At 42.3% G+C, this 27465-nt stretch overlaps 2 protein-coding genes across 3 annotated transcripts in view; one reads left to right on the forward strand and one right to left on the reverse strand.

Annotated features, from left to right (window-relative positions):
- The window catches only part of LOC131968741 (low-density lipoprotein receptor-related protein 1-like), a 122872-nt gene that overhangs the window by 27396 nt on the left and 68011 nt on the right, over positions 1 to 27465 (reverse strand). For both annotated transcript variants that reach the window (XM_059329742.1, XM_059329741.1), the window contains exons 13-41: positions 25108 to 25330; positions 24091 to 24280; positions 23836 to 23961; positions 23145 to 23285; positions 22223 to 22348; positions 21550 to 21666; positions 21374 to 21454; positions 20186 to 20353; positions 18616 to 18798; positions 18329 to 18526; positions 17938 to 18183; positions 15373 to 15570; positions 13060 to 13264; positions 12493 to 12657; positions 12142 to 12386; positions 11081 to 11212; positions 9954 to 10181; positions 8776 to 8950; positions 6723 to 6817; positions 6452 to 6601; positions 6214 to 6354; positions 5854 to 5979; positions 5585 to 5716; positions 5030 to 5164; positions 4577 to 4706; positions 4322 to 4448; positions 4076 to 4227; positions 3846 to 3970; positions 2489 to 2863 (exon numbers count right to left, since the gene is read on the reverse strand). In XM_059329742.1, the coding sequence (XP_059185725.1) occupies positions 2489 to 2863; positions 3846 to 3970; positions 4076 to 4227; positions 4322 to 4448; positions 4577 to 4706; positions 5030 to 5164; positions 5585 to 5716; positions 5854 to 5979; positions 6214 to 6354; positions 6452 to 6601; positions 6723 to 6817; positions 8776 to 8950; positions 9954 to 10181; positions 11081 to 11212; positions 12142 to 12386; positions 12493 to 12657; positions 13060 to 13264; positions 15373 to 15570; positions 17938 to 18183; positions 18329 to 18526; positions 18616 to 18798; positions 20186 to 20353; positions 21374 to 21454; positions 21550 to 21666; positions 22223 to 22348; positions 23145 to 23285; positions 23836 to 23961; positions 24091 to 24280; positions 25108 to 25330 (4835 nt within the window). The remainder of the gene's footprint in view (positions 1 to 2488; positions 2864 to 3845; positions 3971 to 4075; positions 4228 to 4321; positions 4449 to 4576; positions 4707 to 5029; positions 5165 to 5584; positions 5717 to 5853; positions 5980 to 6213; positions 6355 to 6451; positions 6602 to 6722; positions 6818 to 8775; positions 8951 to 9953; positions 10182 to 11080; positions 11213 to 12141; positions 12387 to 12492; positions 12658 to 13059; positions 13265 to 15372; positions 15571 to 17937; positions 18184 to 18328; positions 18527 to 18615; positions 18799 to 20185; positions 20354 to 21373; positions 21455 to 21549; positions 21667 to 22222; positions 22349 to 23144; positions 23286 to 23835; positions 23962 to 24090; positions 24281 to 25107; positions 25331 to 27465) is intronic.
- LOC131968745 (delta-type opioid receptor-like) lies at positions 67 to 2474 on the forward strand. Its single transcript, XM_059329748.1, has one exon. It carries the CDS (start codon positions 726 to 728, stop codon positions 1746 to 1748), a length of 1023 nt encoding a protein of 340 aa, XP_059185731.1. The 5' UTR covers positions 67 to 725; the 3' UTR covers positions 1749 to 2474.

Consider the following 27465-nt stretch of genomic DNA (forward strand, 5'->3'; position numbering starts at 1 on the left):
CCTCCCACAGAGAGCCGGCCAGCCCATCTCTGCCTGCTCTATGATAATCAGTCCAGAGTTCACCTGCCATATCGTGTGTCATAGTCTCTGACTGTTGCAGATATTCTCCTTTCGGTTCCTCCTCTGCTACAGTTGTGTTTCTCAGGAGATCTGTTCCTTGGAAGCAGGAGCGAGGCTGATTTTGGATTGCTGGGTCTGATTGAGATGTCATGTGGAGTAGCCGCACGCTGTGAGGCGACAGGAAATCACACAACCTAGATCTGAAAACTTGGTGGCTCTCAAAGGTGGATGGAAACTCCGGCAGCTGAGAAGTCAGGAGGGGTCTGAACTGATTTCATTCACTTTACCGCCCCAGCCAATCAGAGGTGAGGCTGATTGCGAGGACTGCCGTGGCTTGATTCACATACACTGGAAGCAGCTTGAACTCTACTAGGGAAATTAGCTGATTGTGTTTTAAAGGCAGTGTCATTTTCACAATATTAGAAGTGATATAAATATATGTAATATGTGTGTTTATATGTAGCATCCATCTTCATTTATTGCTTAATTTTATCATCAACATTTCAGGAAGTTATTGCAAATCAGTGTGCTGTTATTTCAGAGTAAACTGCAGTTATCATTCTCACATGTATTATCAGTAGTTTTATGACCTGCTTGAGAATATTTGGCTCACCAAAGAGCAAACAGTGGCAGTATCAGTACACATCTGAGTAACTGGAGACAGGATGCTGCTGCTCAACTCTACAGGATCAGAGGGTCTGCTCGGGAACAGCAGTGACGCTGAGCAGTACAATGTGGAGCGGGTCCTGGTCCCGATATTAGATGTGCTGATTCTGGTGCTGGGGGTTGGCGGGCACACCATGGTGATAGTGATCCTGTGTGGGAGGCGGAGGAGTGGGGTGGCACAGTGCCCTCAGAGCTCCATGACAGGTACAGGAACCGACTCCCTCCTGCTGGCTCTGAGCGCTGCCGACCTGCTGCTTCTCTCCGTGCTGCCCTTCCACACTACTGCCATAGCCATGCAACGATGGCCGTTTGGAAACTTTATGTGTTGTCTGGTGGGCTTCTTGGGATCGGCCTGGTCTTCAGCCAGCGCCTTCACGCTCGCCATACTGGCTGTGTCTCGCTATCTGACTGTGGTGAAGCCCACCAGAGCCTTCAGCCTCCTCTCCCCTCGCCGGGTGTGCATAGCTACAATGATCCTCTGGGTCGTGGCATTCGGCCTGGCTGCTCCCCAGCTGGTGTTTCGCATTGTAGGATCCATACACCGAACCCACGAAAGCCTCATTTGCTTTGCTTTCCTGTCCCACCAAGACCAGGTGATCTATGGATTGCTTCATTTCATCGTGGGCTTCTTGCTTCCACTGGTCACCATTGCGGTGGCGTACGGCAGCATCTACATGTTCCTGTTGAAGAGGCAGCATGCCGGCGGAGCCCCCCAAGTCGAGCGCCACCAGAGCAAAGTGACCATGACGTCGGCCATGCTGGTGCTGGCTTTTGCTGTTTGCTGGCTGCCGTCATACGGCCTGACGCTGGCCTTATTGTCGGATGAAAGCTCAGGGGCCACTGGTGCTTCACCACGTTACAGCAGCTTCAGTGTTTTTTCACGCCTTATGGCGACCTCCTCTACAGTGGTGAACCCCATCCTTTACGTACTCATGTCCCAAAAGTTCAGACAAGATCTGCTAAGGCTGTTCAAGAGGGGAGGACAAACAGCCCGTGTTGCTGTGGCTATGGCTACTGCCTGACAGGTTTACGATCAGCAACTAGCTTGATATAACTGAACACCTGGGACACAAACACTGGGCAAACCCTGACTGCTGGGAGTTACAGTAAAACAATTACACGCTGAATTGCTTTACTGAACGACACACATAAAAAAATGGACACAGTCATTATCCTCACGAGGAAAGTCTGCTTAACAAGGCAAAACAACAGCATTTACAACAGCAGGCAACATTCAACATCTCAGCATTTACTGGTAGTCTGGATATTGTACACGAAAATCAAACCAGTAGCCCTGGGAGGTGCCGCCCCACAGGAACAGTGGGACAAACATTCGCGAATCATGCATTCCTTATAAACAGTTTAAACTAAAGGCACTTTGGTAAAACATTAACAGTGCACCTGTGTTTTGTTGTGTTGAGATAAGAATGAAGGTCTCTCTGTAGGCCTGTTTGTACACTCTGTTCCCAAAGATTTATTTTTGTTTCTAATTTGTCCTTAACTTCTGAATAAAAGCTTCCTGGTTGTGTTTAGATCATTGGGAGTGTGTTTGGGCAGCGATATTCTCCTCCAGAAGATTTCTCGCTGGGGGGTCTGATGTCTTTGTTATTCACCAAAAAAGTAAAGTAACCAAAACAGACTCTTGACTTACGACAGGTCCAATATCAACTTCGGGAGGGGAAATACACTGTAGATAAGCTGGGACACGAACTGGGTGGAAGTTGATTGTTAAAAGACATACGTAAGATGTGGGAATACTCACTCTCTACCACAGTCTTGCGGTCAGATCCGTCATCGCTGATCTGCTGGATGTTGCCGAAGTGGATGTCACTGAAGAAAATACGGTTAGCTCCCTTTCCTCCCCCTCCTCTGTAATCAAAAGTGAGCGCAATGACATTCTTCATGTGCTCAGGGTCCTCGAACGGTTTAATGGGTGCATTCAGGTTGTTTTCATCTGACAGGTGGACGCTCTTTAGTATTGTGCGCTCTGAGTAAAGCAGGTAGCCGTCATAGTCTCGGCAGCTGCAGCCGTCTTCAGCCAGCATGCCGTGGGCACAGGCACACGTCCGCTGTCCGTTGCCACGGAAAAGACAAAGCTGCTGACATCCACCATTTTTGTCCTTGCACACATTTGTTCCTGTACACAAACATGAAATCCATGAAAAAGAATAGTCAACTCCAATTGAATTTCTCAGATTTAAAAAATGAAATTGCACATGCTATATAACATTTATGAAGAATTTTACAACAGCATATTAGGGTCAGTGTGGGATCTGATCAAACCCTGCAAAGTGAAGCAACATTGTTCCTTAACAAAAAACCCTATCATTTTCAGATTTTTATTTTTTCATCAATGTGTGAGTCTTTTTAAAAAATATATTAACCAATTTCTCAGGGAATATCCAGATTTTCCAGATAAGTTTTTTTCACATATATTTATATTTACTTGCATCATTTACTTCCTCTCTCCACCAGCTCCATATATACAGTCATGGAAAAAAATATTAGACCACCATTGTTTTCTCCTTGCTTTCTTGTTCATTTCAATGCCTGCTACAACTAAAGGTATATTTGTTTGGACAAATATAATGACAACAATATCTCATAAGAGTCTAATTTAAGAGCTGATATCTAGTAATTTCCCATGGTTTTCTTGATAATGATTTTGGTTATTATCAAGAAAACCATGGAAAATGTCTAGATATCATTATTTTTGTCCAAACAAATGAACCTTTAGTTGTATCAGGCATTAAAATAAACAAGAAATTGAAGAAAACAATGGTAATAATATTAATAATCTTTTTTTTCATGACTGTATATTTTTTTAACCTACAGTGTCCCTTATATGCCATCATAGTACAACCTTGATTTCAAAAAAGTTGGGAAACTGTGTAAAACATAAATAAAAACAGAAGGCATTAAATTTTAAAGTTTAACTTTAAACATTAAAAGTTTATCAGTTTTGAACAGAATAAAACCTCCCTTTCAACTTAATGTGTCATAAGGGATTATCAAAGTATTGCATTCTGTTTCATTTACGTTTTAGACAATGTCCCAGCTCATCTTTTGCATCTAAAGCAGACATTTTACAGTTTTGAAATAAACACCCCTGAGCTCACCTTGCTGTCGGGCCCTGTTGAAAACCTTGATGTCTTTGAGCTGCACACCAATACCGGTCCTCAGAGACACAGAGTCTGTGGCGTTGTCCTTGCTGCCTCTCTTTATGGAGCCGTTAGCATGGGTCCTGGTTCAAAAATTAAAGATATTTTTTTTTTTTTTAAATGGAGATGAGTAAAATATGAATACTGATGACGAATATCACTCCCAAATGAGTGACAAAATATCTGACCTGTCACTCCAGTAGATGTAGCTCTCGAACACAGAAACAGAGAACATGTCCATGTTGTTGTTGGCCAGCACCACTTCCCTGTTCTCTCCGGTCTCCAGGTTGATGCGTTCAATCTTGTCCGTCCTGGCATCACACCAGTACAGCATACTCTCCTACACGCACACAGACGGTAATGATTGAGAGAATGTTGTGATGCACTGTCCACTGTCTGAACAGTCAAAGAGTGATATTAATGTAAAACTGCACCTCGTAGTCGATGGAGATACCGTTGGGCCAGCTGATACTGGCATTGACCAGGATAGCCCTCTGAGACCCATCCAGACGAGACCGCTCGATACGGGGGTACTGGCCCCACTCTGTCCAGAACAGGTAGCTGCACACACACAATCACACCAACACAAGCAAAAGAGATAACTTCCTCAGTAATCAATAACAAGAGAAATTACAGAAGCAGAAGCTGAAGACAGCTGCAGCGATAATTAGAGCGTTGTTTCCTCTCACCCTTTCGCAGGGTGGACAGTGATGGCACGGGGCTTGTCCAGGCCCTGGGAGATCACCACGTAACGGAAAGAGCCATTCAGTCTGGCCACCTCGATCACATCAAAGCCTTGGTCTGTCCAGTAGATGTTTCCTGTAGAAGACAGAATGGAAACAATGGCCTTGTTTACCTACTGTTTGTTACTTAGTGACTTTCATTGAAATAAATTATTTTTCACAGTGCAAGTGTCTCTTTGTTTTGTCTCTTCTGTGTCTTTGTGTATATCTTTCTTGTTTTTTTCAATTAGCACAATAGGTTCTCTTCCTTGTTATAAGTTAACCTCCCTTCCTACTGCCTGGTAACAGACAAGCAAGGACGAAAGACATACTGACAGCAAAAGTGTTTATCAGTATGTTTGATTACACATTTTTTGGTCATGTACACAAAGTTTTCCACATGTCTGAAGAGTCTGTCACCTGCTATCCAGTCCACAGCGATGCCCTCCACCCTGCCGATGCCATTAGTGACCACGTCCTCTCTCCAGGTCTGGTCTCTCTTTGCCCTGCTAATGGTGCTCAGGCCCATGTCCACCCAGTAGATAGTGTCATTGTCTGAGAAAACAAGTGAAACCTGTTAGAATGGGCAGAAAATGAAACAACTGGCCCCTGATTTTACAATTTTAGTTTTAATTTTTCTTGTGTCTTTGTAGTCATTTTGAGTATTTTTGTTGTTATTTTGCCCCCTATTCATAGCCTTTGTAAGTCAATGTGTGGTCCCTTTGTAGCCTGTTTGCATCTCTTTGTAGTTGTTTTGGTTTCTCTGCAGTCTTTTTGTGGTCATTTTATGATTCTTTGTTGTAATTTTGACTCTTTCAGTGAACTGAAGCTCAGGGGGGAGGGGCACTTATACACCAACACATGCAGTGGCAAGTTACACTGTTATTTAACCTAAGAGACAAAATACCCTCATGCTGGGGTGATTTATCCTTATCTAGCATGTGAGAAAAACCACTGTTTTAAAAAACGTCTTACCAGCATGGAAATCTATGCCCACAGCCAGGGATGTGCCTGACACTGGTACCAGGGCATCAGACTTGTCTGATGGGTCCAAAGGAATACCACGTATGCCTTCGTGCACAGAGTACAGCAGGAAAGAGCCAACACCTACAGCAAACAAACACAAGTCCCTGTTTTGAGCCTTGGAAAAGTCTGTATTGCATCACAGATTTATCTTTTTTATAGATTCTTCAATCAAAATTTGGCAAAATCAAGAAAATGCTGTGTGTATGAATGTGTCGTACCCTCACAAGACTGCTGCCCTGTGCGCAGGCTGTATCCTGCAGTGCACATGCAGGCTCTGGTGGTCAGGGATGTGGGGAGACACAGCTGGGAACAGTCTCCATTGTTATTACTGCAGAGATTGGTGCCTGGGAACGCAAAAGCAGGAGAATAAATACACAAAACAAATCAAAGACGAGTTACAGAGACATAAACAGATGTGCTTTGGCATAGATAAACAGGCTGCATGCAGCAAGCAAAACAGACCTTCAATGGAGACAAGGACATATTTCCTCCCTTTATTTTTTACTTTTTGCTCTAAGCAATTTAACCGAGTAAATGTTGCACAGGCTCAGAAAAAGTTGCCGCGTGGCAAGCAGCACCTTTCTGCACGGTTTCATTGTAGATTTTCATGTGCATCATGGGGGACGTGCTGTTCCTCAGAACTTTCCAGTTGCCACCGTCACTTTTGTCACATGTTCCTATTTGGTCAGTTCCTTGATCTGCCCACCACAACTTCTCTCCTAAAGTACACAACACAAGACAGGATGCTCAACACTCTCAGACAGGAATACTCAATCTTAACTCAGAGAAACATCTGAACATTTTCTGGAGACGTACCCATGATGGCCAGTGCAGTGGCCTTCGTCAGCTTGCCCTTTACCCCCTCAAGCACCTCCAGTCCAGAGCCGTCCAGTTTACAGCGGTTGATGGTGCTGTTTCCTGAGCTGATCCAGTACAGCTGATCATTGTCAAAGTCAATGGAGAGACCTAGAAAGCAAAGCAAGATGTGTAATTACCTGCCCTGTCACTAGGGTGCGCTGTCTCTCATGCATTCATGCACACGTTTGACACATACTATGGACACAAAGAGGTAAAGTACGTCACTCACCAACAGGGCCCTTCTGGCCGGTGAAGAGGACGCTGCGGTTGCTGCCATCTGTGTTGGCGATGCTGATGTTGTCCCCATCTGTCCAGTAGAGTTTCCTGAAAGAGGCAGGCAGAGAAGGAACTTGATTTATTTTCAGCACATCATAATTTACCTTGCAGACTAAACATAGTCAATAGGCCACTTAATAACAAGCACAAGCCTCACAATGCAAACCTCATTGCTCAGTGTACGGCAGGGGGTTTCTTATTGACAAAAAGGTTTAATAAATGATTTCAGGGGAATCAATTTGCCATGCTTAACTTCCTGTCGCACTGAAACCAACGCACCTCACATCTCTTCTCTCATTTCAATCAGACCTTACAAACAGACCTTGCAACTAAAACACACATTCCAAAAACATCGTAACCTTAGATATCCCATATGTACACACTGACCTTGGCAGCACTGGATTGAACTGAAAATGAATTTCAAACAGCTCTCCAGTTACATTCTTTCATTCCCCTTGGAGATTGTAGAGCTTTATCACCTGATTTGTTCACCTGTGGCCATGGTTTGTGTGCTGTGATTTGTGGCTATGTGTTCAGATCATACTAAATACTTCTCTCTTGAAAGGGGATCTGACACTCGTTATAGAAATAGTCACAAAATATTGTAGAATCTGTGCAGCAGCTGGTCTGTAAATCTCTCCAAGCCATATGTGACTTCAATAGGAATGTTTTTAAAAAATGCAATATGTCAGTTTAAATTTAAAGCCCACTCAAGTTCAACAGAGGCTGATGAAGTTGGGTAAAGCAGAAATATCTCTATAGAACAAACTTCAGTTCAGCAGCTGAAACATGTCAGCAACTTGCTTGCTTCTTAAACTGGTCAAAGTCCTCACTGTACACAGGTCGATGTGACTGTGTGTCACAGTGTTTAGACTGTGTGTAATCTATGTTTAAAGGGTATCTATCCTCTTCCCTCATCACCCGCTTCCTGTTAAAACCCACCACGCCCTTCATTTGTTTGTCAACATGCCTTTAAATAAAGTTTCTGCAGCACTTAAACGCCCCCATTCTCATATTTTTGCTCGCGCACACACACATGTAAGTTTGAGATTGTCCCTCCCCGTCGACTCTCTCTGCCCCCACCCACTCCTGGACGTATTCTGGGCAGTGTGTTTGTGTGCCAGAAAGAGGAGACAGCCCCAGCATATGGATCCAGCATCTGCTTCTCATTTTCCCCCGTGCCAACAATGCTCAGATCGGAAACATTCCTCTGCTTAAGTAGGCTAGGTCTTTGAAAGAGAGGAAGGAGTACACAAAAAAACACACAGAGGCAGAGACATTTCTTAAGAAAATATCCTTTCTTCATCCACCTCAAATTCTCAAAGGCACACATATTGCTGCAGGACAAAACTAAATATATAAATACAGATGGTCTGTCTCTGCTCTGCTGGTAAGAGTAGAGGTTGAGGCCAGGTTCTGTTTGGGGAGCAGAGCGGGATGAGGTTTCAAGGGGGAGGACGGGAGGGGAAAATGGACATTTGCTAAAGAAGGCAGGAAGGGACAGGATGTAAGATAAACACTGGAACAGAAATAGCGACAGAATACGACAGAGACACTAGCAGTAAATAATTCATAGATAGTGTAGCAGAAGCTATCTTTCCAAAATAGAAATGGAGCAAAATGGAGAAAGAGAGCGACAGAGGAGAAAGATGACATGAGGGGAGAAAAATTGAAACCACTTCCTGAGTGAAGAAACAGTCAGAGGTCAGCGACCATCTATGGCAAACTACTCTGCCTGTCATCGCTGACTGCAAACAGAGGGGAGCCTGACAGCCAGACATTGCCTGAGTGTGTATGATTACGTGTGCACACTTCTGTGTGTATGTGTTGTAGGTTAAAGGTGAAATCAGGAGGGTGTCTGAGAACATTTTCTGAAAGCTTCATTTTGACTAAGTGTGACAGTTTTAGTGTGAGTGTGTGTGTGTGTGTGTGTGTGTGTATGTGTTTGTGTGTGTGTGTGTGTGTGTGTGTGTGTGTGTGTGTGTGTGTGTGTGTGGATGACCAACCCCAGAATTGGATGCAGCACGAGACAGTGTGGTTTGTCCAGGCCCTGGATGACAGCATTTTTGAAGGAGCCGTCCAGTCTGGCAACATTAATCTGTTTCTTGTTGGCATCATAACTGGTCCAGAACAGGTTCCTGGACACCCAGTCCACTGCCAGGCCGTGAGCGTTGGGCAGATCTGAAGAAAAAACAAACAACATAAACAGAGAGCCATTAATCAACCGTCTATTTCAAGGCAGGCTTCTAATTTCTAACCTATAGCCGCTGATTTTGTTGGCTGAATTTATCACTGCCACTAACACATTTTGTCAGATGGAGCTAGATAATTAACACTTACAATTATGTGACATGGTTGAAAACTACAAACACACACACAGCATGATGATATCATGCTGAAAGGCTGAGGCTAAAGCTACATGTGGAGAAGAATGACATTACACTCCAGAGTATTGTTCTCACTACGGCTTCATGCAGGTAGCTACGGTTACTAAGCAATGATTGAATAATTGGTGTCCAGAAGGTGGGTTTAGTGAACAGTCAATTATAGTGTTTGTGTTTTTCATGGTTGTATGAAAAGAACTGGATACAGTGTTGGAGGAGGGACCCCGCTCACTGGCCACTATGTCAAATATGGCTTCAAAGCCTGGAGCTGTTCCTGGGGGCTTGGTGTCTTTGCCAAATAAGCAGTGGTGGAAGAAGTAAAAAGTACAATATTCTCTAAATGTAATGGAGTAAAAGTATAAAGTTACATAAAATGGAAATACTCAATTAAAGTATAAGTACCTCAAAATTGTACTTAAATACAGAACTTGAATAAATGTACTTAGTTACATTCCACCACTGCAAATAGGTTATAAGAGAAAAAAACAATAAAGTGCAAAACTTGGATAAATGGTAAATTATCCCTTTAATGAGTTATAAACAGCTGTGAGGGGTAACTATTCGCAATCAATTGCATTTATTCTTCTTTTTTCCTTCACATTCTATTCTCAAGACATTATTTACTGAAAACTACAATAACACGTGTTCTCGGAGCATTAAACCTGACCTTTAAAAGCATATGTGCATAATAACCAAGTGTTAGATGTGTAAACCAATCTGTTTGGGAAAAAAAAGCTGTAAAACTGAAAACAATGAGTCTTCAGTATGGTGTGAACTCTATTGTGTAGCCTCCTCCGTACCAGCAGAGACCACGGTCTCAACTCCAGTGCCATTGATGAAAGCTCTCTTGATGGTCTGTGTGCGGACGTCTGACCAGTAGATGCGGTGCTCCAGAGCGTCGTAGTCCACCACAGTCACGTTGTCGATGTCGGGCACGGTGAAGGAGATGATGTAGTTGTAGTAGGGGTTGTCAATGTCCACTCCTCTGATCTCAATCTGGCGAGCGTAGAGCAGGAACTGACGAGACTCTGTAGGGAGGGGAACATGTTGACATGCATCCTTCAGTAATTCCCAAAACCTTCAGCAGTCACTGGGGGTAATCAGGAGATAAATGCAGCTTCAAGTCAAAAGTCAAATGCACCAGTGCACACTAATACTAGAGTTAGAGGGGATAGGTAGTTTCAGCGTGGATGGGTGCATCTGCACATTATTCCTGCCACTTGAACAAACAGTTAATCCAATTGTATCTTTGACTCTAATGATCGTGTCTGGCTGGCTAACTCAATAGCACAGCCATGACAGCAAGAGTGAATTCAATCAGCGCAGAGACGCTACAATTGCATTGGTCTCAACAGTCCGATCATCATTTAACTGTGTGCAGCTTAAATGATGGACAGGAAGAGAGGGAGGGAGAAAGAGAGAGGGGAGAGTAATGACGGTGTCAGGCTGTATCGGCCAGGCCAGACTGGCTGGTGGATGCGGAGGGCTGTGGCTGATGCCTGCATGAGACAGAAAGGGGCTCTCCATTCCATTACCCCTGAAGATAATAGAAAGTGCTGCCCTGAATACTAAACTCACACACTGAATAAACAGGCCTGCTCTCACTTTTCACGGACAGACACTTCAGTGCGCTCCAAAGCTGTCACAGCAACAGCACCTCAAAGTGAAAAAAAGTCTAGATTGTTTAATCCTTTCTCTCTCTCTCTCTCTCTCTCTCTCTCTCTCTCTCTCTCACACACACACACACACATGCACACAAACATGCAGATGGAAATAAACAATTCTGCAAGGACAGGGATTACACTCCGGCATTCAACGACAATTTTGCCAAGACAAGCAGAGGAGAAAATTGTGTGCTCGATCAAAGGGGAATCAAAGAGTGTGTTTTCCACAGCCACTGCATTTATGTGCGTGTGTTCACGCTTACCGTAGCAAGTGCGTTTGTCAGGGCCCAGCTTCATGAGGTGAGGGCAGGCACACGAGAATGTCTGATGGTAGTTGATGAGACATAGGTGGGAGCAGGGTTCCTTGCCGTCTTTAGCCGCACATGGGTTAGGAGCTAGGGAGAAGTGAGTACAGGGAGATAACTCAGAATGTATGCTTTCACATCTCATAAATCAGCATGTTTAATATTGACTTGTCGCTCTCATAATGGACACATTTGTTATAAAAGGTACAAACTAGTTGCTTTTGGAGCTATTTTGACACATTTTTCTGAGCATTTTCATTTCTTTTTTTGATTATTTTCTGAAAGTATCAGAACGCTAAATCAACATAGAAATGCATATAATCTAAACCTGTGTCTTTAAACGACCTGTCGGGACTTCTGTGAGGTTGTGATGTCACAACGTTATAATATATACAGTCATGGAAAAAAATGTTAGACCACCCTTGTTTTCTTCAATTTCCTCTTCATGTAATGCCTGGTACAACTGAAGGTACATTTGTTTGGACAAATATAATGATAACAACAAAAATAGCTCATGAGCGTTTAATTTAAGAACTGATAGCTAGCCAATTTCCATATTTTTCTTGATAATAACAAAAATCATTTTCAAGAAAACCATGGAAAATGGCTAGATATCAGTTCTTAAATTCAACTCCTATGACCTATTTTTGTTGTTATCTTTATATTTGTTCAAACAAATGTGCCTTGAGTTATACCAGGCATTAAAATGAACAAGAAAGCAAGGAGAAAAAAAGGGTGTCTAATAATTTTTTTGTAGGTAGAAAGTGCTGCAACAGTGCCGCTTTAGTAATTCCCTAGCTGCAATGAAGGTGCAGAGACGCTGAGAGCGCAGACTGGGTTTTTTCGGGTGGGGGTCTTAAAGAGACAGGTGTGTAAAACTAGTTATATTCAGACAGACAGTATGAAAAAAACATGTTCTAGTAGAAACCCCAAAATACAAGTATAACCCTGAAAATGAGTTTAATAAGTCCCCTTTAATTTCAAAGCTTCAGTTGTTTCTGTTCACGTGTGTTTCTCACCCTGTGGCTGTCTGGATGGATGGTAGACCTGAAGGTCAAATGGTTGTGTGTTGGTTCTCTGGACCACAGTGACATTGCTGCCCGTCCACTTGTTTGCCTTTGCCAGCGTGTTGGTCCTCCAGTCCGTCCAGTAAACCTCTCCGCCATACATAGTGACGGCGAAGGGGTGTGACAGATACTCGTGTCCCCTCAGAACCTCGATAAGCCCAGAGCCGTCGTACTTGGCCGAATAAATGGCATCAGATCTGTGTGCAGCACAACTTTTCAATTAATATCTCTGATCAAGAAATCATTGTGCAGGGAAAGAAGGTGTTAGTGTGAGTGTGTTCATGTCTGTGCCCTTTTTATAACCTGGCATCAATCCAGAGGATGCGGCGCTCGAGATAGTCCACTGTGAGTCCATTTGGCCAGCCTCCATTGCCAGTTTCCTTATGGATGGTCTTCCTGCCTTCTCCACTCATGGATGCAGCTTCAATCCTGGGCAAGCTGGCGTCCCAGTCTGTCCAGAAGAGGATCCTGCAACATGGAAACAAAGTTATTAAAAGATAAATGTGCAATAGGGTCAGGATCAGCCCCACAATTACCAAAACATTACCATTTAAATATAACCACCAATTCTCACCTCTTAAGGAGGATGTTCATGGTTCAGTTTATTTATCTGTTTGTAAGCAGGATTAAAAGAAATGTTGGCCTGATTTTCAATAAACTTGCTGGAAAGGTGTAGCATGGGCCGAGTAAGAACCAATTAAATTTGGGAGCGGATCCGAATCACAGACAGATACACAAATTATTTTTCACTTCCTAAGCATTGCAGGATGGGGCATTTAGCCTTGGTAGATGGAGATCTGCACTCTCTGAATGCTCTTCAAGTTGTAATTGTGTTTTGTTGGATGTCAGCTAGAGGTACAGTAAACATACCCATCCCGGGGATCCAGGGCAATAGCTCGAGGGTGCTCCACCTCCCCAGCCAGCAGTGTGGTCCTCATGGTGCCGTCCAACTTGGCGACCTCTATCTGATCCAGGTTGCTTTCCACCCAGTAAATGTTTCCTGCTATCCAGTCCACTGCCAAGCCCTCGGGGGTGGCCAGCCCATACTGGATTACCACATCGAAGCTGGTTAAAGCTACATAGACAGATAGAAAGAATAAATGGTCATCATGTTTTGTTTCGTATGTCTTTGAAACTTTTTTTTAACAGGATTTGAAGATATCATCTTATCATCTCCCTTTTTTCTAATGAGGACTACAATGGGAATTTTATTGTTATTGAGTTTTTATCCTGAACAATTTTCAATTAAATGTCATGCTGAATGACATGTTTGTACAATCTGTTTATATAACATAGCAGTGGTAGTCGGTAAAATGTTTTTGTATTATCCATCTTTGTTTAAAACCACCAGAGGAATCTAAACTAATCATATTTCATCTCGCTACTCAATAAAATAAACATGCCTCTGGGGCGCTTAAGTTTCTTAATTAATTCACACAGTGTTTGAATATGTATGGATAAAGTCTTCGAAGGCTGGGATTCGCTGATGGCAACATTTCAGATTGCACTGTAACCCGAAGCACTGATCTGCTCTGCTTCAAGTATTTACAAATTATGTAAATGTAATCAAGCTATTTGGATTCAAAGCCAACATTGCATCACAAACTGTAATTCCTTTAATCAAATGCTAGATGCTATGTTGAGGAGAAAATGCCTCAGTATGATAAATGAAACATAATACAGTAGTGGCTCAGCATGGGGTGTGATACTAGAATTACAGAAAAAAAAATGTGGTACAGGGCTAAAGAGACACATTTTCCAGCCTCTTTCTATCCCTTTCATTTTCCACTGGGTCCCTAATCAGAGGGACACAACAATTATTTGAGATGAGTCATTATCCTGTCTGGAGCAATGAAAACACACTCACTATATGTAGCCTATTGGCTGTGCTAAGTAAATGTGGTGCACAACAACTGCACAACATGAAAAGACAAACACATAAATGCGACACAACTGAGTGTAGACTTGTACACATGAATTATCATTAAGGCTGCTGCAGCGATGATATGCTGTTCGCCATTCGTCATGATTGACGGGTCTGGCCGTTATGAAACCACATCGAGTTTCCTGCACGCAAGAAGCCATAGTATCTGAAATTCTACATGTTTAACTAGATATTCTTGCCTCTTAGGCAGCGCCACAAACATTAAAGTCACAACAAAACAATTATTACTTAAGTTAAAAGTACAAATGGTTTACCACAAGAGAACTAGAATATACACAGTTTCCCATAAAGTTGGAATCATTTTTGTTTTCAGACACAATCATCTGTTAATTCTGGTTTCAATTTCATTGCGATATGTTTGGAAGAGATTTATTAATAATAAAGTTTTGAGAAGATATACACTTTGTCACTTATGTCAATAATAAATCACATTGTCACAATCATTTTGTGGAAATAGCTAAAAAATATTTTATTCCAACTGAATGGGTGACCGTGTATTTTCCCAGTGTGCAATACCATATTTAGATATTAAAATGTCATCTTATAAAAGTCTCTGTAATCCAGTAAAGCCAAATACTGTATAAAAGAAGTGAAAGAAGCCCCTATAAACCCCTGAGACACAAGGGTTTAGCATTTTGGCCAGGTGGCTGTGGAGGGGAGGAAGATGGATCTGACTGAGAACCTGAGGACACCGGTAGCCAAAGCTAAAGCATACCCTTTACTGTAAATGGGACAATAACTTACAGAATAAACATCATGTTGTATCAAAAAGACTTGAAACTAATGATTGAGACCATAAACTCATCTGGAAAATGTTTACTGAGGTAATAAATCAAATAATAAGTTGAGTTATTTTCTCATAGACATCTATAATATCCAACTTCTTTTTGCAACCAGTGGAGTCGCCCCCTGCTGGCCATTAGAAAGAATGCAGGTTTAACGCACTTCGGCATTGACTTCACTGTTCAGACCCGGATGTTGCTGCCTGAGTAAAACCAAATACAGCAACTTGCTCTTAACATTTTTTCCACCTTAAAACATTAAAAACTCCAAATATCTATCTTCCCTATATGTGATATTGCTTTAAAATCGTTGCACAAATGTGGGTGAAAGCTCTGGAAGAAATCTATACAGTGGACATTGTGTCCAAACATAATTCTTCTGTGAGTACTGCCTATTTAAACCTTGATTGTACAAATAAGTTTCCTAAACATACTAACTGTGTTAAAAATGCTCACCTCCATTCTCGGACAGCTTCCCACGATAGATCTTGTCCTCCACGACATCCGTCCAGTAGAGGGCGCTCTGGCTGAGATGGAAGTCCAGGGCGATGGTGTTCCTCAGGCCCGGTACCAACACACTGAACTCTCCTTTATTCAGATCAATGCGGCGGATCTCGTGGCGGTTTGAGAAAATGATAAAGGGCTTAAAAGGATCTGTGGAGATAAAGAAAAAAAAAGTGAATGGCCTTCTCTAACCTCTTAAAATCCACCTGCCTGGTTAGGTGGATACAGTTAGGGTTAAACTGTACATTTTTTTGAGTCAAAGAACTGTGAAGCAAAAAAAGCATGTATGAGGCTTCATTTCGAAGGTAACATCTTATAGTTTCTGAAAATATGCATATTTAGCATATGGCTAAAACACAACCTAAACTATATAAGTTCAAACAAATGTAGTTTTTTGTTGTCCACCCTTAATTAGGCCTGTCACGATAATTATCATATCGACTTATCGTTCAATATATAAAAATGGACACGATAGTATTTTTCTGGACTCAATAAATTGTCATTTACGTGCCTGACTTTTTGTGTTGTGTTTAAGTGTTTGACAGGCAGTAAGAATTGCCAAAAAAACTGTATTTCTCAAGCAGCCATTCCAGCTGTTTATTTGTTTTTTTAAAATAATAACATAATACATACTCATTATCTCGTTGCAATGTTTTGTTAACAGAGCCTGAAAGTCTATTTTATTTGTTTTGGTTGTAGTTTATTTATTTTTTTTTTTTATCTAGGATATTTTAATATTTTTTTCCCACATTTCAATTCCAATATTTAATATTCTCGAGATTTAAAAATTCATTGTTGTGGAAAAGGATGTACTAATTATGCTCTAATATCGTTATAAAACTAAACTAAAACAACATCAATACAACAATACTATCATTTATCGTGACAGTTTCTGGGACAATATATCATCTAAAAAAATGTGTTATCGTGACAGGCCTACCCTTAATCTGAAAGAAACCCTTCTTGCCTACTGGGTTTAAAAGGTTAAATGAAGAGCTAAGCCGTTACTAAAGAGTTAAAACCCTTTGTCTGGTCACGGTTGATTGTGATTTAAAATACTGTAGAGCAGCTCTGCTCCAGTGTGGAAACATCACAGCCGTGTTCCACTGCGGTGTGTGACTTGTCCAATGACAGAGGGGCTGTGTTGAAAGTGGCTCTAATCCTGGTTAATTAAAACGCAGTGTAAATAAGACAGGAGTTATCTGTACCTAGCAGGCAGCCAGATGAATGACAGGGTGCTGGTGGCTAGTCTCTAAGACCTGGCAGTGAAGAGCACAGTCATAAATTCTCTCATTGGCTAGTTGCTGCAGGGAAAAACTATATATTTTATGTGGATGATAAAATTGACTGAGCAGTTTCTGTTTTCTCACGTCTTGTCCTCTTGCTGATTACACCAAAATGTTCATCTGTTCACTTTATCCTTTAATATTTCAGTATCTGGTTGCATAAAACCACTAAGGCTCAGGTTGCCCTCAAATTTTTGTTGCATAAAATCACCATAAGTCTCTTTAGGATGTTGTACAGCAAAACCTTTTGACAGTGGCTGGATTTGTTGTTTTTGAAAAGGAGGAGAAGTTGCTGAAATGCGTTTTGTTTTTTTCTGACAGGGAAAATATATCTTCATTACCTCATCTACAGTTTGTTTCACAGCAAGATTTCTTGCATTGATTTTGTCAGTTACTGCTCGCCAAATCTCCTGCCTGTGTGTATTTGTTATGGCGAGGTTAAATTTAGCTTGGATTGCATGGCTGTGCTTTCCATATTCTTCAAGGAAAATAACATTCTCCTCTTCTGTGCAGTTTGGCCTTCTTTTTCTTTCTTCTTTCTCTTTGTTGTCCATTTTGAAAAAAGCTAACCAACAGTGATAATAATGCTGACAAGTAACGTTGCTGTGGCGGTCGATGAGGTGAGTGACATGTTGCCATGGTAACTGACCTGCACATGTGCTGTATTATGGCAATAACTATCATGAAAGCCTAAGTTTAAACGCTTGGGCACATGGACAATCTAAGAGGCTTTATGTAATGCCGCTAAATGAAACCCTTTGCTGAGGGAAATAAGAGATAAACTTTAGTGTGGAAGGTATTTTATGGAACCAGGCACAGATTATTCTCATATAATAATAATGGCAACTTCAATGCCCAGGTTTTTTCTGAATGTTTTCTTAGTCATATACTCGTGTGAACAGTATTTAAGAGCTTCCTCTTTTCTGTCTCCAGTGCTCTGTCTATTGTCCAAAGAAGTATCACATTTTGGCACAGTGCGTCTTCTCTAACCACACAGTTTCCTGTTTGGGCGGCCTCTCCTTTGCTTGATCCCAAACCCACACCACACTTTCTTGATTCTGCAGTCTTGAACTCTGACGAAGGCCAGAACTCAGTCCCTTCTCAAGCTTCCTCCCTTACTGTACGGCTACCATCAATCAAATGTTTAAATTCTTCACTGATGTGTCCTGCCTTCCCCTGACGCTCCACACAAACCGTCTCGCCCTCTTGTTCTATTTCATCGCTCCCTTACCTGTGCTCTTGCAGTTCTCCATGTCAGGCTCCAGTTCCCAGCCCTCATAACAGGAACATTTCACACTGAACTTGTCCTGTTCGCAGCGTTGACTGCATTTAAGGTGTTTGGCACAGAAGCTCTGGATTTGACAGGTCTTATTGTCGAGCCCTAACTCCATGCCCAGTGGGCAGGAACAGATGACTCCCTCGCCAGGGGCCACTGTGCAGTTATGACTGCAGTCGCCATTGTCCAGTGAACACAGGTCTGTAAAAAAACAGAGAAAACAACACAAGGGATTGCTACACAGGACTGTTATTAAACCCCTGAAGACATGATTTAAGATGCAGAGTTTTACTCGCTGTTATGGCGTTCCCTGTACTGAAACAGCCTGGGCACTGTTGTCTCTTACCGCAGAGTTTCTCATCAGAGCCATCTGGGCAGTCATCAGTGCCATCACAAAGTTTCTCTGCAGGCAGGCAGATGGTGGAGTCGTTGGCACACACGTGGTGAGAGAGTTTACACACCAATGCCTCACAGTTGTCCTCGTCTGAGTTGTCCTCACAGTCACTGTCTCCGTCGCACACCCAGGCTTTGCTGATACATCGTGCTGTGGATAGAAGGCAGGGTCACTTTAAGAATAATTACTTAAACTGTCTTTTTATGTGCTTTACATTATTTACAGTATGGTCTCCTCACCAGAGTCCCTGCAGCCAAACTTGACAGCGGGGTCGCACATGTGCGTGACACCTTCACAGTTCTTCTCGTCGCTCAGGTCCATGCAGTCAGTGTCCCCGTCGCAGCGCCAACGCAGGGGGATGCACAGGCCGTCCATCCGGCACTGAAACTCATCTGTGTGACAACCTCCAGGGGGACGCGTGGCTGTGGAAGAGAAAGATGTCAAAAGACTCCGAAAATGACATAGTCTTCAATCTGTGCCGACATTAATTAAATCAGGACACACAGCCTGAGCAGAGACACTGCGCAGCATCAAAAGACTGGGAAAACAAAAACTAATGAGCTGTCTGTCGGAAATCTGGATGGCAACAGGTCTTAGCAATGAGAAAGACCGAACAGATTCAAGTATGCATTCAGAGGGTCATTGTTTTAGTCATAAACACCAGCTGCCTGCCAATGAATCATTTTTGTTATTGTTCAAATGTTGCATTAACAGCACAGGCATAATAACGAAAAGATAATTATAAGTAGGTATATCTTAACAGCTATTATATCACTCACTAAACGACGAGTGAGAGTTATTAGGTGCCAGTGGTGGTGCCTATTAGGCTGCTGCCTGTGTGACTAATAGGAAGCAGGGACCTATTACAGCTACTGACTAAAATGTAAATACTAGCTATGATTTTAGTGTCTAGTGCACCTCAAGGAATAAATTACAAAACAGTACAGCGATGAAACCATCCATCCGTGATAATAATGACCAACTGTCACAGCTGTGCTCCATAAATCCTGTTAAAAAAGGGACAGTGGCTATTTGTTTGTGAAAAGTGACTTTTAACTTTCAATATTGACCAGCTATTAAAAGTTTTTCTTCATGAATAGGAAGGCCCTGTTTGCTTATATTAAGTTGAAGAGTACTCATAGCAGCATGTGCTATTCATAGAGCCTGACAGATATATTGGTTGACAGATATTATCGGCCAATATTGGCCTAGCGCTATGCTGTAAGATATGTGTCGTTATTAATTTTTTTTTTACACAATATATCGAGCAGAAAATTATGCTTGATGTGATTTAGAAATGGTGTTAGCTATTCATTTGTTTCCTACTGAACAGGAATGATGTTTATATGGCAATTTATTTTATTTCTATTTATTCTTTATTATTATTATCTATTTGCTCTATAGGAACCTTTGCAGAGTGGTGAAAAATCAGTTAATTCAGTTTATCATTAGTTAAATGCACAGTTTAAAAAAAGTGAGAAGTAGGGTCATTTACAATAAGACTTCTTTTTGCAACCAGCACAGTCGCCCCCTGCTGGCCGTTAGAAAGAATGCAAGTTTAAGGCAGTTCTGCATTGACTTCACTTTTTAGACCTGAAAGTTTCAGACTGATATAAGACAAAGACACGAAATTGAGTTTTCACTTGAGACCAATGAGTTTCTTGGCAACTTGAAAGCAAAGCTGCATACAATTTGACTTATTTAAACACATTTCTTTTAAATATTTTCCCCCATTTCTTACATACAACAATCTCCTGCAGTGAAAACTTTCTAAGCTGTCCCACCTGATCGGCAGTTTAAGACACTGACCCTGATTGGTGCAGTTAGCATGCGTCTCGTCGCTGTAGTCTCCACAGTCATTGTCTCCGTCACAGGTCCAGTAATCTGGTATGCAGCGGCCGCTGTTACACTTGAACTGAGCGCTGGAGCAGGAGTGACTACAGCCTGCCTCGTCGCTGTTGTCTCCGCAGTCGTTATCTGAAAAACAAACACAGTCAAACAACACCCACTCTCTCACATTATGAGGCGCCCGCTGCCTCAAAGGGAAAAAAACAACATAAATACAAATATGCAGAAAGTAATTGCTTTTCTTTTTTACACAATTAACACAGTGACACTGAAAACAATGGAATACAAACAGAATATGAGAGATGAGAGAGTAAATAATGACAGAAACTGCATAGATCAGACCATGCACCATGAGGGAATGTACCAAGCGCTGATACATTGAGCTTGGCAGCACAGCACCTTAAGCACTAGTTATAAATTATTACTAATGTAAAAGGGCAGCCTAATGTATAACCTTTAGTTTTGACAGCAGTTAATTTCATAATTATCAGGGAAATATATTTTGTGGTTCAACTACTTTTTATCATTTAATCTGGTATTTTACTAAATCTAAACCTAATTAGAGTTGTATTTATTTGATTGCTAACACAACTACACTTTCCTGTGTATTCAGTTGACTTAAATAAAATATAACTAAAATCTATCAAATCTAATTCAGCTTGAAACCTGTGTGCAGAATACTATAGTTAATAATTAGCAGCCGTACTGGTCTTAGCTTGTGACCATGTTCAATTAGCAGAAAAGCAGCCCTAACTGGTCCTGGGCCGGCTTGGCTAGTCCTAGAACTAGGCTAGCATCATGGCTGTTGTGGTGCATGTTGATCTATGCACTAACCGGTCAGGTTTGGACAATTCAACTCATCAGAGCCGTCCCCACAATCCTTTTCTGAAAGACAGAACCAACGGAAGACAGCAGAGTGGGCAATCGGCACAAAACAGAACAACAAAAACCAACAACACAGAACAACAAAAGACAGAAGAATGGTAAAAACGCACAAACGTACACAGTGACAAAAAGAAGAGTATGTGCCGATATGAGGATGGTGGCAAAACATGCACAGCAAACTTGTGACAAAGGAAAGCGAGGAGTTGCGAACTGTAAACGGGCACACAGGAGAAGAGGAGGAGAAAAAAAAGAACAGACACTAACCGTTATCACAGCGCCAGTTTATGTTGATGCAGCGTCCGTTGTTGCAGGTAAACTGTGTGAGGGGGAAACATGTGGGGTAGGCTGTGGACAAAACTAAAGTTTAGACACTCAATAATCAAACATCTAAAAATACCCCAACAGCAACAAATACCCCCAAACCGCCAAAGTTGACCGACCACATGAAGCAGGTTCGTCTGAGCGATCGCCACAGTCATCGTCCAGGTCACATGTCCAGGAAATAGGGATGCAGCGCCCGCTGGCACATGAGTACTGATTAGGTGGGCAGGTCCGAGCTAAAACACAACACAGAGGAGGTCATGTCACGTGGGAATGTTAAAAAAACACCTGTCGGAAATATAGTCTAGGACGTATTCACACCTTATCATTGTGTATACGCCATGGTTTAATACAATTTAAAGTGCTCCATCGCCTGCAATATTCAAGGTATAAATTATCCAAACTCTTTCCCACTGTAGATCCCGGCTGTCTGAGGTGCAGCCATATACCACGATAGGACACGTTCTGGTCATGCACCTCCCTCAACGACTACTGGAGACAGATATTTGATGTATTTTCCAAAATCTATGGTCAGACTATAGCACCTGACTTTCACACAGCCATCTTTGGCGTACCACTGCAAAGTCTAAAATTTGCTTCCCTGCTTGCACGCAGACTCATACTTTTTAATTGGAAATCAAATACAACCTTGGGGCCAAGAGGGGGAGGAGGGTGGGAGGACATATCTCTTTTCTGTGTCTATGCTTGTAAGTTGTATGTTTGTTAATGAAAAACTGCAATATAAAAGTTTTAAAAAAAACACGTCGGATTTTAATATGCTCGTTTTCGTACCTGAGCAGGTGGTGTTGGACTCATCCTCATCGTTCCCGCAGTCATTGTCCCCGTCACACAGCCAGCGCAGAGGGATGCAGCGGTTGTTCTTGCACTTAAACCTGTCTGTCGGGCAGGTGTGCTGGTCTGGAGAAAAGAAAGGACACATTGAAGGGCAAGAAGGAGAAAAAAAGAGTAAAATGAGAAAGCATGTGGGCAGAGGCGTTTGGGGGAATGGAAAGGTGAAAGAGTGGAGAGATGCGAGGTGCAAATGAGTGCAAGAGAGAGAGCAAATATTCAGGCTGTTTTGGACCGGGTTTTGTTTTGACTGGGATGGGAACACGTCTGCACTCCAACCACAGACAGACAGACGGACAAGCAGACAGAGAGCTTTTCCAGATCCACAGACATTGCTACATTCCTTCTTGCACAAACACACACACATACCGTGTACTCACATATACACAAAATTAGCACATATAAACACACACTCACGGAAGTCTCTCTCTTTTTATTCTGGCATCACCAGACTGCCAAATTCAGACTGCCGGAGGTCATCTTACTCTGTTAGATGAGGTGTGTGTGTGTGCATGTGTGTGTGTGCGTACGTGTGTATGTGTGCGTGTGTGTGTGTGTGTGTGTGTTTGTGTTCTTGTAACTCCTACATAGTGAGGACCGGAACACGTTTTTAACCAACAGAGTGAGGACATTTTGGCTGATCCTCACTTCTTGAAAGGCTTGTTTGAGAGTTCAGTCTTTGTTTTAGGGTTAAGGTTATAATTAGGTTTATGTTAGGGTTGGGCATTAACTTCAGATGGTGAAGGTTAGGTTAAGGGTTAGGGTAAGGGGCTAGGGAATGCATTATTCCAATGAGGGTCCACAGAAAGATAGAGGCATAAGGGTGTGTGTGTGTGTGTGTGTGTGTGTCCGCGCAGTAACTCACGGCATAGTTCAGGAGCCTCGTCGCTGTTATCCAGACAGTCGTTGTCTCCGTCACACTTCCATCGCTCCTGGATGCAGCGGTTGTTCTTACAGGCGAACTCCCCATGCTGGCACTGAGGAGGGGGTTCGTAAGACGGGTTGGCTGTGGAAGGAGAAGTAGAGGGGATAAAAGGAATGTGAGAAATGAGGACATGGAAATAATCTAACTGCAGTTTTGAGTTAAGGAAAAAATGGAGGGGATTTGTAGAAAAGAGCAATTATAAGAGAAATAGAAATCCATCAGTCAAAATCGACTTCACCCATAGTAGACTGAAGCTTAGCTGAGTAGTAACTGCATAGAAATCAAGGCATTCAGTACATGGGGTAGAGAAAATAACAGCAACACTACAAACAGTGCTGCAATAAATACGTATGCTGTTGGGGGTCACCTTGAATATTCTAGGCTTCAGAATGACAGTATTTATTGCAGTTTATATTGGACTCCATTACATGGTTAAGGTGCTTCAGTTATTGTGTCTACATTATTTTTTTCAAGCAATTACAACCAAACACAGTCAGAGTCACACAGCTTGACTCATCCTGCCCAGCATACTGGAAATAAAACCTTGCGTGTGTAATGGAGCAACATTAGTGCCATGAGAAATACCCTTCACTCCCACATACACATACACACCACTGATGTTTGAGCTTACCTTTGCAGCTGGTGTTGTCAGCCGGGTCTAGTATCTGGTCTTCTGCACAGGCACACTGTCTGCCTCCTGGTATAGCCAGACACAGACTGCTGCAGCCGCCATTGTACACACGACATGCATTAGAGCCTGAATGGATGCAGATATATAGGAGTTAACACAAACACAAATTAGCACCAATTATGCCTCATATAGTGCCTTTCTAGATTAACAGGAATGGACTGGAAATGGATCCACTTGTAATATGTTTCAGAGTACCTTGCTGCTGCTGAGCATCGTACATGCGGATTTCAAAGATGGGCGGTCTCTCGTTGCGCAACAGAGTGGCGGAGCCGGTGGTGGTGTCCAACTTGTAAATACTGCCACTACGATACTCGTTCCAGAACAAGAAGTGTTTATAGTGGCACAGACCAAAGGCGTGGTTCAGTTCCTGACCTTCATACACCGTCTGGTGATGTGAGAAAAGCAACAAGATGGTAAAGTATGCTTTAAAAAACACACTAATGTCTTGTCTGGCCATGGAGGAACTACAGCACTTTTGATAAAATTTGAGGCTCATTCACTACATTTCTGAAAGGGGAAGACTATTTACTATTAAGTTTTGGATCTTTCTTTGTTTTTTATCCACTAAGATTGCAGTTGTTATAATTTAATTATTCAATGCCTTGCGGTTCATTTTGATATTATATTGACTTCTGTTTCGAGCATCTTTTTATTTGTTATGTTGAAAATAACAAAAAGAAACTGTTTTTGGCACTCTGTGTCCAGCATTACAGAACAAAATATGTTTTAAATTAATTCATGTTGACGATAAAATGGGATGTGATGGAGTTTATTTGTTTCCTCCCAGTTAACCTTTGAGTTAATTATACTGGATCTAAAAATAATGTGTGTCAAAGTCCAAAAAGCAGATCATAAATCTAGAGGAGTAAATGTTTAAATTTCATTCATTTCGTGTCAACCATAACATTATAAATTGTAAATGCTTAAAAAAACACCATAAAAACAAAATATGACCAACACACAGGCCAGTGAAAACAAATTATCCTCAATTTAGCCAAAAGTAGAGAGCAGCATTAAAAGGGCTGAAGCCCACAGAGTATGAATGCATTGTGATGGACCACCCACAGTCTTCCATTTCTTTAAGACTCATTCCTCATTCCTTATTAGCTCGCTCACAGCTCGTCAGACCCTGCCGGAATAATCCCCTGCCTTGATTCCACTCTGCCCCTGACTGCAGTAAAATAATCCTGATGATGGTGAGCGAGTGCTGACCTTGCGCTCTGAGCTGTTGAGGTACACCATCTCAATGCGGTCGTAGTAGGCGTCCACCCAGTAGAGGATACCCTGTGGGATGTCCAGGCTCAAACCGTTGGGCCACAGCACTGTTTTACTGGTCAGGAACACGTTTCTGTTGGAGCCGTCCATCCAAGCCCGCTCAATTTTCCCCCGCTTGCTCTCCTTGGGGTCCTCCTCCCAGTCTGTCCAGTACATCCACCTGTGGAAGAGACAAGGGAACTTTTATTGGGAACAAGTACTGAATGAAATGTGATGCCAAGAGAGAAACAGGGTATTATTTATTGGGGCATCTTGAAGGATCTCTAGGCATTAACGGAGGCAATGACATTTTATCAGGCTGCCCTAAAGCGCACCGCACTCCTCAGCGCATCCAGTGAGGCGGCTCCAAGGTGTTTCTCAGTGGATTTGCCCGCTGGCAAACAAATGTTTGTCATCAGGTACTTTAGCACCTGTCAATTTTCTTCACTGCTCTCAGCTCATCTTGTGAGCCATGGCTGTCTGCAACATCATGCAAAACACGACACAACCCCCCTTTTATGGATTACGACTGACATTAGCATTAACATTTCATATTTGCCTCTCCATCTGTCTCCTTTCTTTTCTTTCTGTGAATTCCTCCTTCTCCTGCCTCTTCTCTCTGAGCCTGATTGATTACAGGCATTAGTGGAGGCGAGTGCCTTTCCCCTGGGAAGTGTGTGGACACACATCACCCTGTCGCTGGCAATCCAAAAAGTGTGTGCGTGTTTATGAGTGTGTGCGTGTTTATGAGCGTGTGCTTCTCAGGAGAGAGCCCAGGAGGTCATATCAATAAGACACATCCACACACGGCAAGATTAAGAGCTCTTTGACAGAGTGTGAGCGAGATGCGGCTGTGTGTTAATGAGCTTGTGGAGGAAATCCACCATGTGATGCTCAGAATGCTCCATCTGTTTTAATAAATTACGTGTGATAAGTGAAATCAAAAGGGACATTATATTTCAGGGTGGTAATGGTCAACAACACAGAGAAAATTAGTATACACTCTCTGCTAAAAAATGTGAAGAGACACAGATGGGGGGAAAGTGGTGTAAGTAGTGAGTAATAAAACCAAAGAAACTTAAAAAGGGGATCAGTGAAAGTGAGACGGAAAGAGAATGGACAGAGATACAAGTCTGCAGAGAGGTGAGTGACAGAGCAGCTGAAATTATTTTACTTGAGTCATCAAACAGCTGACCAGAAGAAATGACTGCCCATCATTATCTCTTACCGTATGTTTGCTGACCACAAAAATGTGCACATCATACTCCAGTAAAAGGATTGTTGTTGATTGATTTTTTAAGCAGGGTTGAAGAGGTACTTATCCATCGTCAGTGTATTACCTACAGTAGATGGCGGTCGACACACCCTCAATTTGGAGAAGCAGGCAGGAGTATTGACATGGAAGCTAAGCAATGTATTGCTGTGGATGGGGGCGGCTACAAAACATATTTTAGCCACCTAAAAAAACAATTTACCCACCAATTTTAAAAGGAGAAAGACAAAATGTGGGTCAAATTAAGTGTAAACTTTATAAAGATTATTTTGGCCGATTTGCCTTGCCATCAGATAGCCCTGTTTAAGTTTACATGTGGGAAACTGAAACTGTTATCTACACTTCAATGCCACTTGACTCAAAAACAAAAACACTGTTTAACCTCACAGATCACTGGAGTTGTTGGCATACCACTGTCTCGATTGGTCCGTATGTTTGTTATTGTGTAACACTGGTGTTACAAAATGTGAGTTCTGATTCACCAAAGTCACACAATAACACAAACAAAATAACCAATTGAGTCTGTGGTAGACTCCTGTACTGTAAGAGGTTAAATGACTGTTTTTGTCGATGGAATCAAGTGGCTTTTAAGAGAGCATAAAAAACTTTTTCAGTTTCCCTTGTAAATCGGGCTGTCTGACCAAGTTCAGCAGTGAAAAATTCAAATCAAATCAATCAATCAGAATTACTTTATTTATCATTGAGGAGAAATTCAGTTAGTCTGGTAACTCTGTTAGAATTAGACAGTCTGATGGCTGTAGGAGCGAAGGATCTTTTGTATCTCTCCGTCCTGCAACGGAGAGAGAGGAGCCGTCCACTGCTGTTTTTTTGGTCCATAAAGGTTTTGTGTAGCGGATGATCTGGGTATTTCAGGATGACCTGGAACATGTTGACAGGTCATCTCTCCACCACCTCCTCCAGTGTGTCCAACCTGGCTCCAACCACAGAACCAGCTCTTTAGACCAGTCTGTCCAACCGCCTTGCATCTCTGTGTGTGATGCTGCCTCCCCAGCAGACTGCAGCATAAAACAACACACTACCAC

Source organism: Centropristis striata, chromosome 3, assembly GCF_030273125.1.
Source record: "Centropristis striata isolate RG_2023a ecotype Rhode Island chromosome 3, C.striata_1.0, whole genome shotgun sequence".
NCBI classification, from domain to species: Eukaryota; Metazoa; Chordata; class Actinopteri; order Perciformes; family Serranidae; genus Centropristis; species Centropristis striata.

Coding starts and splice junctions, on each gene's coding strand:
- LOC131968745 (XM_059329748.1), top strand. CDS start 726: ATGCTGCTGCTCAACTCTACAGGATCAGAGGGTCTGCTCGGGAACAGC.